We start from the raw sequence: 15,795 nt of genomic DNA, 5'->3' as shown, positions 1-15,795 counted from the left end.
CACACTTTGTTTACACTTTCTTCGCAGGCCTGAAGCCGCCCAATCCGAGTGTGAAAGGGCAAGGATCCCCGAGCTCCTGTAGTGATGAAAGGTGTGGACCTGGAAAGATGCAGGGGAGGCAGGGGGAGGCAGGGGGAGGCAGGGGGACTGTCTGGTCTCTGTGATCCGGAAAGTTCTATCCTTGCAGTGGTGGGAAGAGAGGACATCCTGTGAATCTGGCGTCTACACCAGGAGCAAGAAGAAAGGAGGGAGCCTGGCCTGGTGGACATGCAAGGAGTCAGCGCGGGCCACTGGGGACAGTGCCATCAGAAAGCACGGAACCTCTGGGCTCTTTCTTTTTGCCAAATCTATACTTGCCCCCCCGGGGCACCTCCTCACTTAATAGATGTTTCAACATTAGCATTTAAGAATGTGTTTCACTTTACACATGGTCCTTTGATAAATATTTCTTAAATGAGGGGCGCCTGGGTGACTCAGTCGCTTGTGTCCAACTCTTGATTTCGGCTCAGGTCATGATCTCAGGGTCGTAACCCTTGATGCTGGGTGTGGAGTCTGCTTGAGAGTCTCTCCCTCTCCTTCTGCCCCTTCCCTTGCTCATGCTGTTTCAAAAAATAAATTTAAAAAAGTATATATATATTTCTTTAATGAGTGGAGGAAGGACATGGAGTTCCAAACTCACACAACCCCAAACCCAGACGGAGGCATGAAGCTGGGCATAAGCCTGCAGAAGCATCAGGTACCTGAGTTCACTTCTGGTACTTTCCATGGTTCTATTCCACCCTGAGATCTCCTGGGGTGGGGAGGGGGAGTTGCCCTTTGAAATGCAGATGAAATCAAAGGTGGGCTCCTGCTCACCATCCCAAATAGCCTTTCCAGACTGTGTCGAGAGAGAGAGAGCACAAGGAGCCTCAATCTAGTCAAGTGGGTCCTCACAATGCTTTGGGTTACAAAGGCCCCAAATGGCTCTTAAAATACAAACAAACAACATTTTTATAACTAAGGGAAAAGTCTGGAGGATTTAGTCATTAAGAATAATTGACAACACATCCCTGCTCTCCTATTTGTACTGCTCAATATCATCCCTACGTGAATATTGCTTTTTAAATGTAATACAGCACCCATGAGTCACTGGTGACTCTCCTGTTTCCATGGGATTGTTTGCTGAAAGGTTAGATAATGTCATCACTCTAGAAGCCTTGGGCAGGAGGAGTCACAAACAGCCTGCAGATTGACGTTCCACGGCCTTCTCAGAAAGGTCCTGTGAGGCATAAGAATGACTGCATTCTCTCCTTCCATGTGGGACCTGAAAGTATTTTTAGATGTTTTTTTTAAACATGTTATTTGAGAGGGGGAAAACATGAGCCGGGGGAGGGGCAGTGGGAGGAGCAGACTCCCCACTGAGCGGGGAGCCAGACGCTGGGCTGGATCCCAGGACCCCAAGATCATGACCTGAGCTGAAGGCAGATGCTTTACCGACTGACTGAGCCACTCAGGTGCCCCTCTTTTAGATTTTATTGACATTTATGTCTGTTTTCCCTTTGCCACAAAAAATGAGTTCAAAAGGAATGCTTCCTTCTTGGAAAATAATTCTTAATGATTGTGTTTAAAGAATTAGGGAGGCCCCGGGGGGCTCAGAGGGTGAGTGGTCTGCCTTCAGCCCAGGGTGTGATCCTGGGGACCCGGGATCGAGTCCCACATCGGGCTCCCTGCATGGAACCTGCTTCTCTCTCTGCCTGTGTCTCTGCCTCTCTCTCTCTCTCTCTTTCTCTCTCTTTGGCTTTCTCATGAATAAATAAAATCTTAAAAAAAAAAAAAAAGAATTATACAGCACAGGGGAGCCTGGTTGCCTCAGTCGGTTGAGCACCAGACTCTTGGTTTCAGCTCAGGTCATGATCTCACGGGTTGTGGGATTGAGCCCTTTGTCTGGCTCTTGTCTCTGGCTCAGGGGCTCAGGCTCCCGGCTCCCCAGGGAATCTGGTTGTCTTCCTCTCTCCGTTGCCCCTCTCTCAACTCATGCTCGAACAAGCACTCTCTCTCTAAAATAAATAAATAAAATTTAAAAACCAAAAACAACCCAATCCTAAAAAAAAAAAAAAAAATACAGCATAGCACTAAAAAAACAAAACAAAATATTAGACATAATAATTTCTATCCACCCAGGACATGTAAATTCAAATCAGATCTTCTTGTTTTAGGCAAAAAGGGATTTCAAAATTAGCAGGAAAACATCAGCAAGCAGGTCCCATCAGACACAGTGATGGCATAAATTTCTGACTATTAAGAGATGCAATATTTCAGGTGGGACTACATAATATTTTAGATATAATTACATAATACATGTGATTTTAAGTTTTTTTTTTTTTAATTCATGAGAGATGGAGAGGGAGAGAGAGAGAGAGAGACAGAGACACAGGCAGAGGGAGAAGCAGGCTCCATGCAGGGAGCCCCACGCAGGACTCGATCCCAGGACTCTAGGATTATGCCCTGGGCCAAAGGCAGGCACCAAACCGTTGAGCCACCCAGGGATCCCCAATACATGTGATTATATAATAATCATGCAGTTACTAATTTTACCACGGATATGTTATTATCATGCTCAAAGCGTTATGCTGAAAGAGGAATGTTTAACAGAAAACAGATGCACAAAATACACTTTTTCAAGGAGTTTGTGCTCTGAGAAGAAAGGTTAAAAATAAGAGTCCAAATAATACTAGGCAGATGATATTAGGATAACAATAAGGAACAAACTTGCCACTAGAAATCCCTCGAAGGGAAAGATGGCATCAGGCTGGAGTGGCTAAGAAAATCCTAATAAGGGTTGCCCAGAGTGTTCAGATGAGGTACAGGTGGAGAACAGGAAACAAGTTTTGGCTGTTAGATGAACTTAGAAGTCTGGAGCTACAAGCTAGGACCAGACTGGGTATCTGAAATCACTTGAGCTCCAACCTTGGAGCCCAACATGGAACTCAAACTCACAACCTTGAGATACAGAGTCACATGCTCTACCAACTGAGCCAGCCAGGCACCCCAAATAGATGAATTTTTAAAAATGAACTTATTAGGAGATGCTAGCTCTAGGATTTGTAGGTCACATCCATCAAGGGTCTGCTTATTTTTGAAATATTTAAAATATATTCTAATTAAATCCAGCAGAAAAAGCCCTTGTGCTTTTTTGGATGCACAAGGCATGGATGCATCCATGGATAAATAACTCAATCCAGATAGGCCACTTACCCCTTCATTAAAGAATGATCTGGTTTTGTATTCATTTCTTAGTTTCTTTACCTTTTTTTTGTTCATAGTAAATATTACCACTTACTGAGAGAAAAACAATACACCAAGACTCATGCTAAATATTCTTTGCCTTTCCTCAGATCACCTCATTACAGCATAAACCTGAGGCTAAATTACAGCACAAACTTGAGGTGCTTTGTTTGAATCCAGACCTTTCTGACTCCATAAAGCTTGCTGATTATTTTTTTTGGTTGGTTCTTTTTGCTAAGCGTCATTGATAAAATTCAGACAACATACAACTGACTCATTTCGTGCATGCTTTTTAGTATATTCAAGAGTGAATTGTGCAACCATCACCCCAAATTGGGGATATTTTTCATCACCCCAAAAGAAGCCCTGTACCCTTTGGTATCACTCCCACCTCTTCTTTCCGCCTACCCCCCACCCCCCTCCATCCTAGGCAACCACTAATCTACTTTCTTCATCTTTGTAGACTTGCTTATTCTGGACATTTCCTATAAATGGAATCATATATTGTATAGTCCTTTTTATTGTTTAAAGTGACCTGAAGTAGGGATGCCCAGGTGGCTCAGTGTTAAGCGTCTGCCTTCAGCCCAGGGCATGATCCTAGAGACCCAGGATCGAGTCCCACATTGGGTTACCTGCATGGAGCCTGCTTCTCCCTCTGCTTCTGCTGTGTCTCTGCCTCTCTCTGTGTCTCTCTCATGAATAAATAAAGAAAATCTTAAAAAATAATAATAAATAAAATAAAGTGACCTGAATTGCACAGGATGGGATAAATCACAATCCCTGGCTCATAATTCACTGTCAACATTAGTCCATGAAGAGCTTGCTGCTTAATTAAGAAACTAGACCACAGGGGATCCCTGGGTGGCTCAGCGATTTAGCACCTGCCTTTGGCCCAGGGCACGATTCTGCAGTCCCGGGATCGAGTCCCACGTCAGGCTCCCGGCATGGAGCCTGCTTCTCCCTCCTCCTGTGTCTCTGCCTCTCTCTCTCTCTCTCTCTATGTCTATCATAAATAAATAAATAAATAAATAAATAAATCTTAAAAAAATAAAATAAAACCAAAAAAAATTAAAAAAAAAAAAAAGAAACTAGACCACTATCAGTAATTCACGTCCCTACTGTGTTTCTCTGCCATCCTACGGCTCTGCTTCTCCCATTCAGAGGTAAGTACTTGTGTTCACTCTTCTCTGGTTTTTTATATGCAGTTTCATCACAACCTGTATGCATTTACAAATATTTTAGTCATTAGTTTGAACGTTATGAAGTCTGATCTCTACGTAGCCACAAAGTAGTAAGTTGGGACTCCCTTCTTTCACTTGGTATGTTACTGAGACCCACCTATGTTGGTGTATAAATCTATGGTTTATTCATTTTTCTTTACATGATTCTACCACAATTTATCCAGTCACACACCAATGGACATTTGTGGGTTTTTTTCTAGTTTTTCTATTATGAACAGTGCGACTGTCCCTTGGCATACATGTACAAGCATTTCTCAAGTGAATACTCAGGGAGAGTATTAGAAAATGGTAAAGAAAGTGTTCCCTAAAACAATTTTCCCCCCACAATTTCCCCCTTTTTATTGATTTCTGACATCAACACACTAAACGTACTAAGCATGGGTATGGGGATCCCTGGGTGGCGCAGCGGTTTGGCGCCTGCCTTTGGCCCAGGGCGTGATCCTGGAGACCCGGGATCGAATCCCACATCGGGCTTCCGGTGCATGGAGCCTGCTTCTCCCTCTGCCTCTCTCTCTTTCTCTCTCTGTGACTATCATAAATACATAAAAATTAAAATAAATAAATAAATAAACATGGGTATGGGGATGCGTGGGTGGCTCAGCGGTTGAGTGTCTGCCTTAGGCCCAGGGTGTGATCCTGGAGTCCCCGGATCAAGTCCCGCATCAGGCTCTGCGTGGGAACCCTGCCTCTCCCTCTGCCTGTGTCTCTGACTCTCTCTCTGTGTCTCTCATGAATAAATAGAATGTTTAAAAAAAGAAACAAAACAAACGTGGGTAAGTACACTCTACTTCAGAGGACAACAGCGTTCTAGAACCAAGTAAGCACTGGCTCACAACATGCTTGCCGATTCCAGTCCTCCAACAGCACTTTATTTTTCTTCTAGCATCGATTCTTCAGTTTCAATACTGCAGCAGCAAATCATTCCTCAGATAAAGAAAACTGAGATCCGCATTTTCAAACATCTTAAGAGAACTAGAGATAGGTTAGTGACTACAATATTTTATATCTCACCAGCCATGTACAAGAGACCCTGTGGACCCACATCCTCCTGAACCTTAGTATCTTACTTTTTGCTAGTTGAATGGGTCTGAACTGGCAGTCCACTACACTCTTGATTTGCATTTCCCTGAATTAAGTACTTATGGTCCATGTTTGCCCTCTTCTGTGAAATACTTGTTCATGGGCTTTGCCCATTTCTTTCTATTTTGAATTTATCTTATTCTTTTGTCAGTTTACATGTTGCAAATACTTTTTTTTTTAAATCTTTATTTATTTATGATAGTCACAGAGAGAGAAAGAGAGAGAGGCAGAGACATAGGCAGAGGGAGAAGCAGGCTCCATGCACCAGGAGCCCGACGTGGGACTCAATCCCGGGTCTCCAGGATCGCGCCCTGGGCCAAAGGCAGGCGCCAAACCGCTGCGCCACCCAGGGATCCCTTTTTTTTAAAACCAATCTCTATACCCAAAGTGGAGCTCAAACTTACAACCCGGAAATTAAGAATCACATGCTCTACTGACTGAGCCAGCCAGGTGACCCACAGATACTTCTTTTAATAGACTGTATTTAATTTTCTTAAAGGTAACATTTGATAGGCAAAAAGTCCTAATTTTAATTTAGTTAGTTTACATATCATTTAATCTAGATAGAATATATGGGACAACTGTTTTTAAGGTAGTGGACAGACAACACAAGACAGGGATTACTGAAGTGAATCTTTTTTTTTTTTTTAAGATTTTATTTATCATGAGAGACACAAAGAGAAGCAGACATAGGCAGATGAAGAAGCAAGCTCCCTGTGGGGAGCCCGATGTGGGACTCAATCCTGATCCCAGGAGTCCAGGATCACATCCTGGGCTGAAGGCAGGCACCAAACCACTGAGTCACCCAGGCGTCCCTGAAGTGAATCTCTTAAAATAAGTTCTACAATAGCCTAACTTCCCTATCTCAGGACAACTTCTCATGAGCAGTGCATGGAGGCGGAGTCCAAGCAAAGCATGGCAATCCCACGAAGCTGGTGAGCCCAAGATCAGAGTTTGGGGCAGCTGAGCGAGGAGAGAACTATGCAGAATGAGTAATCTCAAATATGTGTGAAGCCCTCCAGTCCATGGTTAATGGCTAGATGGTACACAGACTGAAAGATGGGTATGTTTTCATGGGAAGTATTAACTCAACTATTACACAATTTCTATATTTCAGAGGTTTCTAGGAGAAAACAAGATTTTAAATTATCTTTATTTAGTTCCTGTTATTTAGTGTTTAAAGACCAATCATGATGGATGGTCACTTAAGATTTGTTAAGTAGGAATTACTCCTAGGCATTCATTATATCTTTCATTATTCAAAGCAATCCAATGAGATAAATTCTACTCTCCCTCACCTGCAAGTAAACGAACTATGAAAGCTCAGTAACCTGCCCAAGAAGTCACAGAACTACCTAATGATAAACCCAGAATTCAAGCCTAACAGTCTCCCGAGGCCTCCCACTTGGCACAGGCACCCCAAGATACCACTCCCTATGACACAGGCAGACTAGGTCAGTATGTTCCATGAATTTTCATTTAGTTCTACTCATTATTTAATGAGCTAGAAATTGGTAAATAGGTAGGGGCTGACAATAGATTATCAAGCCCAGATAATATACTATTAAAAAAGACAAATGTACAAAGTCAAGGTAACAATGTAGTAATTTAATAAGAGGCTGTATAGGGAGGGACCAGTGAGGATACAGAGAGGGAACCTACCAAGCCTGGCAGGGAGGACAGGTTTTGCTTGAGCTGACAGGCTCTGGGTTATGAACCCCCCTCTATTGTTTTCCTTGCTCCCTAGCTCAGTGCTCTGCAGGCTATAAACATTAAGTGAGGAGGAGGTACAGATAGGACAGAGACAGTGTGATCTTTCGAATCCACATCAGGCTGAGGTCCTGGTGCGAACCCACATCAGGCTGAGGTCCTGGGTCAAGTCACTTAATCTGTGAGACCCCCCACTTTCTTTCTAGATAAAATAGGGCTAATTCATAGAACTGTGGTGATACTAAGACGAAATGTAAAGCCCAAGGTACTTGATCAGCTTCAGCCATTATTATTCATGAAACTGACTTTAGTGGACCTCAAACAAATTTCACAGCTGATTTACACTGCTCTGCCTAATGAAATTTGACCATTTGATATAAAAACTATAGGAAACTAAGCTTTCCGTAGACACCAAGAATCGTATCTACTCATTTCTCTTTCATTCCCACCTCCATTTGCCAGAGATCATGAGAACTCATAAATCCTATCTAATAGCTTTTGACTAAAGGTTTCAGGGAGCAGATGCCCTGACAAACTCAGCCTGTGGTTTGAGATTTTGTCCACATTGTCTGGGGATTTCATTCCCAGTGCTGGTCTTCTACAGAACTTACATAATCCACTCACCAACTCCCAGCAGTAAAGCTGGCCCTACTCATGTGGTAGCTGAACCTGGCTTACGTTAGTCTGCAGGGAACCTACCAGTTTCATATGTATATTATAAGGATGAGTGGTTATTTGTTGATAGTCATCTCACTAAGTACAAAATACTAAATCAAATTATTGACAAAGCATCACTCGTCCCTCAATTTTCTTGCAGATGGTTTCTAATTAGAGAGAACATAAGCAACAGGGAAAATGGGTGGTTTGTCATCTACATACAGGAGTTGCTCTAAGGCTAATGGGCCTTCCTGGAACTCAAATACAAGTTATCTGCACCATAAAGGTGTAAGAGCTGAGACAGTCTGGAAGAAGCACTCGCTCTACTAGTTACCACAACGTACTATAAAGCTCCGGCTTCTATTCCAGGAAGGCCGTTCCTGGCTTTTGCAGCACGCTTTCCCACTGGGCTGACTGGGTGACCTGGGGACACTATTTCACTGGCACAATCTCCTCCACTGCCCAGCTGCCTACTGCCACATCCCAGGCTCCAAAAGAAAGGTGAGGGACACAGGATTCAAGGTATGTCTTAGATTATTGCTGTGCCCAGCAAAACAACAACAAACTAGAGCCCTTTGAAGTTAGGCCACCCCTCTACTGTCTCTGACCCAAATGAGTCTTCTAGAGTCAAAGGTAGCTCTCTGGCAGAAGGTCACTTGGCCCCAAACTGCCATGTCTTAATATCAAATAAGAAAGAGGAGTCCTTTAATTCCTTCTCTGTTCCCAAAATTCCTTGACAGGACTCATGACCAATATATATACATTTTTAAAGATTTATCTATTGGAGAAAGAGAGCGTGTGCACTTGCATGCACCTGCAAATGGGGGAGGGGACAGAGGGAGAGGGAGAGGGAGAGAAGAAGACTCCCCTGCTGAGCACTGAGCCTGCTGAGGGGCTCGATGTCACGACCCTGAGATCATGATCTGGGCGGAACCAAAATCAAGAGCTGGGCACTCAACCAATGGAGCCGCCCAGACACCCCTCAATGTATTCTTTATGAAGGTAAACCTAACACAGATCATTCAGAATCTCAAAAAAAGAATACAGATTCACTTAATACTACAAGTTATGTTTTATTACATAAGCAAATTATCTGGAAATGGCAATAACTGCTCTGTAACTGTATTCTCTGATTAAACAAATATATTTCTTACGTGGGAGTTATTCTTTAATAAATATATTTCACAGTACAAAAAAAAGAAAAATGTATTTACAAAGGACAAAGGCGGTGAGACTGTTTCTTTAGCTACAATTATAATAAAATATAGAAAAATATAAAAATAACTTTTTTGTAGCCATATAAACGACCTCCTAGAAACATCCAGTAAATAAATGCATTCAATAATTACCCCCAGAGCTACTATTCTGTGGCTATCATCTGAGATAACTAATATTCAAGATCACAGTCCGGGATTTGCAATACTGTATTTTTTCACTGATTTCTTTATCCGCTTAATTTTTTTCTTTATGACTTGATCATCTTGCTTGGAAATATATCGAAAATACCTGCAACCTAAAAAACAAAACAAAGCAAAATAAATGGTAAGTTTTACTACTTTTCAATTCTTCAAGTAGATTTCTACACTTTAAAAATTTTGCTTCAACTCTGGCACACCAATGATCATGAAAATGGGGGGATCTGTATTATGTATACCAACATGTCCTAAACACACTCTAAGAGCTGTTCCAGTGAAATGTACGCTTCCTATATATGAAAATGTTTCTGATCCGTCATGATTAGAGCATATACCTCCACTGGTTTTCCACCTGCCTCCCAAGCCCTGGTGATATGAGTATTATACACACATTCATATATTATATGAGCCCTCCCCCAAAAGCAAACAACTGCAGCTTCTCTTTCAATGTTAGCTCGTCACACAGCCAAAGAGGCATCTGTAACAATAAGAAAGTTCTCTATAAGGAAACCTCGATGTGAAGGATCAGAATAAACAACTCACAGGTCAGAAGAGAGCAGAACCTATCAAGTCATTCTAGCACCTAGCAGAGCAGCTGGGTGGTGAGCGTGCAGCTCTGACCAGGGCGCCTAGTGCTCATCAGAAGTGCTTTTCATAATCTTACAACGCTAAGCGGATCACTGGTTAAATATTTCAGAGATGAATCAAATTTCTGTTAAAAAAAATGTAAACTGGGTATTACAAGCGATTTTTTTTATATTTGATAAATGAACGAGACCATAAATCACATAAGAAAAACTAATTTCATCATAATCTCAGCATGTATAAATCCATCTTCTCTGGGAAATTGCTAGGACATATACTGTACCTAACTAACCATTTTTATTATCCCTGAAAACAGTGTGCCAGAGTCACTAAAATTTCATTAGCTAGGAAGCAGTGGTGTCTGTGGTGTTAATATTATAACCTGTATTTCTAAACACATCTCTACTACTTTAGCATAAATAAAATGCTTTGTACCCAGACCTCTGCTTCTATCTAGAATACAGAAAGATGAAAAGAACTTCGCTCCCACCTAACACAGAGAAAAAGCCAAGTAACTACGAACTCCTACCTCATCATGAGCCACCAGACCTCATGAAGTCTCGAGGGGTGGGACTGGCTTGCCTTAGAAGAGCATGGGAAGAAAGGCAGGTACCATGCCCTACTGTTAGCATGAAGCAAAGGCAGGCCATGACCAGAATTTGAATCCTGTGATTTAAAGAGGGTAACCAGAGCCCAGACAAAACCCAGCTCAACTCCTGAACGGACTGACTCAACCAACACTACAGCCCCAAAGAAGAGATGTACCCACTTTCAGGCATGATTATGCCTGATATTCATAGAGCAGTTTTGAATCTATGAAGCACTTTGATGTGATGCTCACGTGATGCTTACAAGAATCCTGTAAGCAACATGGACAGGTGTTAACAAACCCCACTCCCAGAGAAGGCTCCCAAAGGTTAACTGTTTGACCTAAGTGACAGGGAAAGGTGACAGAACCAGAAGATCAGCCCAGGTCTCCAGACTCTGCTCAAATACAAACACCTTTAGATATCTGTTAGATGCATCTACCCTGCTCCTAAGTGAGAAATCACCATCTGAATCCTATTTCTATTCCTTGGTGTGGGTTGAGAAATGTTACAACTGCTTTCATATTTAATTGTCCCTCTTAGAGGCCAGCATTTTATTAACCTTAGTAACCACCTGAAACACTCACTTGAGAATACTAATTCCACAATAATAGCACCCATATTTAAAACCACACTGAAGAATCTGTTTAGGATACTCTGAATTCACTAGCAACAGACTCCTTACTCATGGACACGGAGACATTCAGTTCATCTCTGAGCAGACCCAGCAGTGGTCCCATCTTTGTCCTCATATAGCAGTGGCACAATCAGAGTCTTAACAGCCAAAATAATCCACAAAGAAAAGATCAATTTCCCTTTGTTTTAAGAGGATTTTTAAGGGGCACATGGGTGGCTCAGTGGTTGAGCGTCTGCCTTCAGCTCAGGTCGTGATCCTGGGGTCCTGGGATGGACTCTTGTGTCAGGCTCCCCACAGGGAACCTGCTTCTCCCTCTGCCTGTGTCTCTGCCTCTCTCTGTGTCTCTCATGAATAAATAAATAAAATCTTTTTTTAAAAAAAGAGGATTTTTAAATAAATTAATAGGAAGTATACTTTTTTTACAGGAAGAAATGTTTCATCCAATAGGAACAGATAAGTATATATTATAGAGAGTGATTATAAAACAATGAAGTCCGGTAAAGGGTATTTTTCTATTTCTAATACTGTAAGGTAGACAATGTCAGGAAACTTTCTACATCGTTGTTGGGAAAACAGTCTGCATCCTCTGCCTTGATTGGCTGCTGAGGATACTCAAGTTACAGCATACAAACCAACCACCACAATCAACAAGACAAAATCACTGTTTCTAGCCTACGGACAGTCCTGACAAGCAGATCACCTGGCCAAACTCAAGATTCATTTTCCCATTTGCCAGTTATGTCTCCAGTCTCTAATGTCCTTGGGCTGTGGCATGAATGAATGGTCACAATTTGTAATTTCGAAATCATCCAAAAGCTGTGTCTAGATAAGAAGAAAACAAAACCTGGTACCTTTTCCTAACAATATTCCAGCTACCAAAGCTTTCTCACAAGCCAAAGCTTTATCCTCTTTCCAATTGGTTTTTGCCCAAAAGAAGCTGAAGTGAAAGCCTGGCCACCAGTTTTTCCTGGAGTTCCATTCTTCTTGAACCCAAGCAAGGTGATTCCTAGAAAAGAAAAATATCAAAAGGGAAGGTCAATGATGGAGGGGAACCTATACTGCCAGAATCTGAACCTAAGAGTCTGTGAAGTCCTTTTTTCAGGCAGCTGAGAAGATGGCGGACAGACTGAGCGGGCCTACCAAAAGCAGTCAACCATTTTTCAAAATGAGAAGAGTCCTGCTTGGAGAAACTGGCAAGGAGAAGCTCCTACAATATTACAAAACATCAGTCTGGGCTTCAAGATGCCGAAGGAGGCCACAGAGGGCACCTTTACTTACAAGAAATGCCCCTTTCCTGGTAATATCTCTGTCCAAGCACAGATTCTGTCTGGGGTGGTGGGTGACCAAGATGAAGATGCAGAGGGCCAGTATCATCTGCTGAGACTATGTCTACTACATCCAAAAGTGCCACCAATTAGAGAAACACCACAAGAACAAGTCCGTGTACTTGTCCCCCTGCTTTAGGGACGTCCCGATAGGTGACATGGTCACAGTGGGGGAGTGCCGACCCTTGAGCAAGACTGTGTGCTTCAATGTGCTCAAAGTCACCAAGGCCACCGGCACCAGGAAGCAGTTCAGAAATTCTGAGACTAGACAGACATTTGTCCACACCCTCAAAAGAAAACAGTTTATTTTCCCCAGTCAAAAAAAAAAAAAAAAAAAAAAAGAATTCGTGGAAAGATGACAAGGAAGATGTTCTCAAAGTAATTTCTGAGTGCCGCTATCCATGGTATGGCACATGCATGAAAGCAAATTCTTTTTAGTTCTCTTTGATTTCTGCTATCCATTTAAATAGCCAGTTGGATACACATAGTGATTAACAGCACACAGTCTGAACTCAAGATCCTGGATTCAAATCTCAGATCTTCCATTTACTACCTATGTGCTCCTGAGCAAGCTGCTTAACGTCTCTGAGCCTCAATTTCCATAGAGCTATTAACAGTACCCATCTCACAGCATTGTTATTAAACTGGCCCAAGAGGGGATCCCTGGGTGGCTCAGGGGTTTAGCGCCTGCCTTTGGCCCAGGGCGTGATCCTGGAGTCCCGGGATTGAGTCCTGGGATCGAGTCCCGCATTGGGCTCCCTGCATGGAGCCTGCTTCTCTCTCTGCTTGTGTCTCTGCCTCTATGTCTATCATGAATAAATAAATAAAATCTTAAAAAAAAACAAAACTGGTCCAAGAGTATAGGGGTCTCATGTAAAGCTCTTTGCATGTTGTCTGTACATAGTAACTGTTCAATAAATATTAGCTATTATGATTATTAAGTAACTTAAAAGTTACTTTAAAACCTTACTTTATATGCCACAAAGAATTCTACCACTCAAATTAAGATGCCATTATTACACAAATTGTTAACACACAGGTTTGACAGTTGAACCCAGACAACACTATGTGTTCGTCAATAATTTAATTGAGCAAATATTTATTAACACCCATGTTGACCCTGTGGCAGAACTTCCAGAGGTTAAAAAACTGAATAGTAAACTTCTCTGCCTTCACGAATCTTGCAGCTAGCTGGGGTTTATACGCTGCTGTAAATGTGGAAGGTGGTTTACAGTTACCACACCAAAAACATTTTATCAGCAGCATTCTTCCGTCTCCAAGATCAAGTCAGATCTGAAGCCTGACCCAAGTTCCCACTGACGAGGAAGCTTCTAACCAACTAAGATAGATATGATAAATGAAACTTAATTTTGTGATCTCTCTTCTCTCAAAGTAAAAATGTCAAGGACCACTCCTGCTTTCACTTGCAATGTGACACTAATAATATTATGATCACAGCTATAGTTTTAGGTATCTAGCTCACAATGGACTTAACAAATATTCGCTGAATGAATAACCTACAAAGATCTTTGGGGCCCTCAAAGCCTCACTAAAAATTACTGAAAAACAGCTGGGAGAAAAGCTGCTTCCTATGTGGTCTTGTAAGATGACGACACACAGGTCACCAAGAGCTTTACAAAGAGTCTAGCGAAGACTGGGAATGACCGGTTTTTGCCACTATTTCCAACTTGAAAACATACATATTCCCTAGTACTTCAGCGGTAAGGTACAGTACTTATTTTGACAGCATAAAATATCTTAATAGAATTTTTGCATGTTTTACTTGGGACTGTATTTTCTTGCTTCTGATATACTCAGAACAGCTGAAGACACAGTTCAAGAAATCTAAAAACATAAGCAAAGAACTTAAACACTGAGAAATATTAGCTAAAATACTGGGAAATTTTATTGACACTGATCCAGGAATAAATACTGTGTCTTTTACTTACTCCATTAAAGTCTGTCTCAGATATTTTGCCAAATATTTCCAAGCAGTTATATTTTTCGTGCATCCAGCAAAATCTAAGACTCCAAATAATACCTCCAATGCCAGTTTACGGTGGTCTTCTTTGTCTGCAATGGGCAGAACAATTAAAGAGTTTACACGAGGTATTGAAGTGCACAAGGCTAAAAATACATATTCAGTTGATAAAATATTACTGAGTTGTAAGCCTTCTAGTTTGGTTAACAGTTTAAAATAATTCATTATGCTCATATTTTGCTGTGATAAATCTGAAAATTCAGTAATTTAGTCCCTGCTAATGAAAGTTAGAGTGGTGGGTCTGATTTCTAAATCATTCTACTATATTCTACTGAGGGAGGACATTATTTAAGGAACCGGCCCTGTTTGGGCATTTCATATATGTTCTCTTCTAACAGGAGACGGACTGACGTAGCCCGAGTACCACTGGACTTAAGCTGACTTCCTTCTATGAACAAGTATGTTCTTTTTTTATATTGAACTGAAATGCAATAGAGATTCAAAGGTGAATTATATAAATTGAAGCCATTTATCTTGTGCTAACTATTGCCTAATTTCTATAGCATGGGTCAGCCAACTCTTCCTATAAAGGGACAGAAAGTAAACATTTCAGCTCTGTGAGCCATATGGTCTTTGTCACAACTACACAACTCTGCTGTTGTCGTGCAAAAGCAGCCATAGACAACACAAAAATGCTTCAATAGAACTCGATTTATAAAACAGGTGACGGGTGGATTTGCCCCACTGGACACAGTCTGCTAGTCTATAGCTTGTCTACACAAAGAGATATAAAACAAAAACTATTTACCTGATTTTCTCAGTAACCTATGAAATTCTAACATCAGTTTATGAGATGGTACAATCTGATACAAAATCTAAAAGAAAAAAATAATCATAATTTTGATACGTTATAAAAGCATTTCCCAAATTTCATTTTACTTTCAAATATAGTTCTTACTATCTAATAAACCCTCAGTAAATCAATCAAGGATTTAAAAAGATATCTTGCTTTTGTCCACCTTTAACTTGGGTACAGAAAGGTGTTCTAGGGGTGCCTGGGTGGCTTAAGTCGGTTAAGCATCTACCTTGGGCTCAGGTCATGATCCCAGTGTAGTGGTATCGAGCCCCATGTTGGGCTCCCTGTTCAGTGAGGAGTTTACCTCTCCCTCTGTGATCTCTCATTTTCGCTCTCAAATAAATAAGTAAAATCTTTAAAAGAAGAAAATCCCTGTTAATAACAAGATAGTCAGGGGGAGGGTAGGAGAAGTAGACAGGAACTTTTTATTTATTCCTTATACATTTTTATATTGTCT

General features: G+C 41.4%; 1 protein-coding gene and 1 pseudogene across 4 annotated transcripts in view; one reads left to right on the top strand and one right to left on the bottom strand.

Moving 5' to 3' along the window:
• Positions 1–9,005: 9,005 nt before the first annotated feature.
• TAF1A (TATA-box binding protein associated factor, RNA polymerase I subunit A) overlaps positions 9,006–15,795 on the bottom strand; it is a 31,503-nt gene continuing 24,713 nt past the window's right edge. For all 4 annotated transcript variants that reach the window (XM_072814972.1, XM_072814974.1, XM_072814973.1 and 1 more), the window contains exons 8-11: positions 15,291–15,357; positions 14,451–14,574; positions 12,028–12,182; positions 9,006–9,465 (exon numbers count right to left, since the gene is read on the bottom strand). In XM_072814972.1, coding sequence (XP_072671073.1) covers positions 9,353–9,465; positions 12,028–12,182; positions 14,451–14,574; positions 15,291–15,357 — 459 coding nt within the window. In that variant the 3' untranslated portion in view covers positions 9,006–9,352. The remainder of the gene's footprint in view (positions 9,466–12,027; positions 12,183–14,450; positions 14,575–15,290; positions 15,358–15,795) is intronic.
• Positions 12,218–13,821, top strand: LOC140626732 (small ribosomal subunit protein uS17-like; annotated as a pseudogene).

The sequence above is a fragment of the Canis lupus genome, chromosome 38, assembly GCF_048164855.1.
Source record: "Canis lupus baileyi chromosome 38, mCanLup2.hap1, whole genome shotgun sequence".
Classification (NCBI taxonomy): Eukaryota; Metazoa; Chordata; class Mammalia; order Carnivora; family Canidae; genus Canis; species Canis lupus.
Note: the sequence above shows the minus strand (reverse complement) of the source record. Positions and strands in the feature narration are given on the sequence as shown.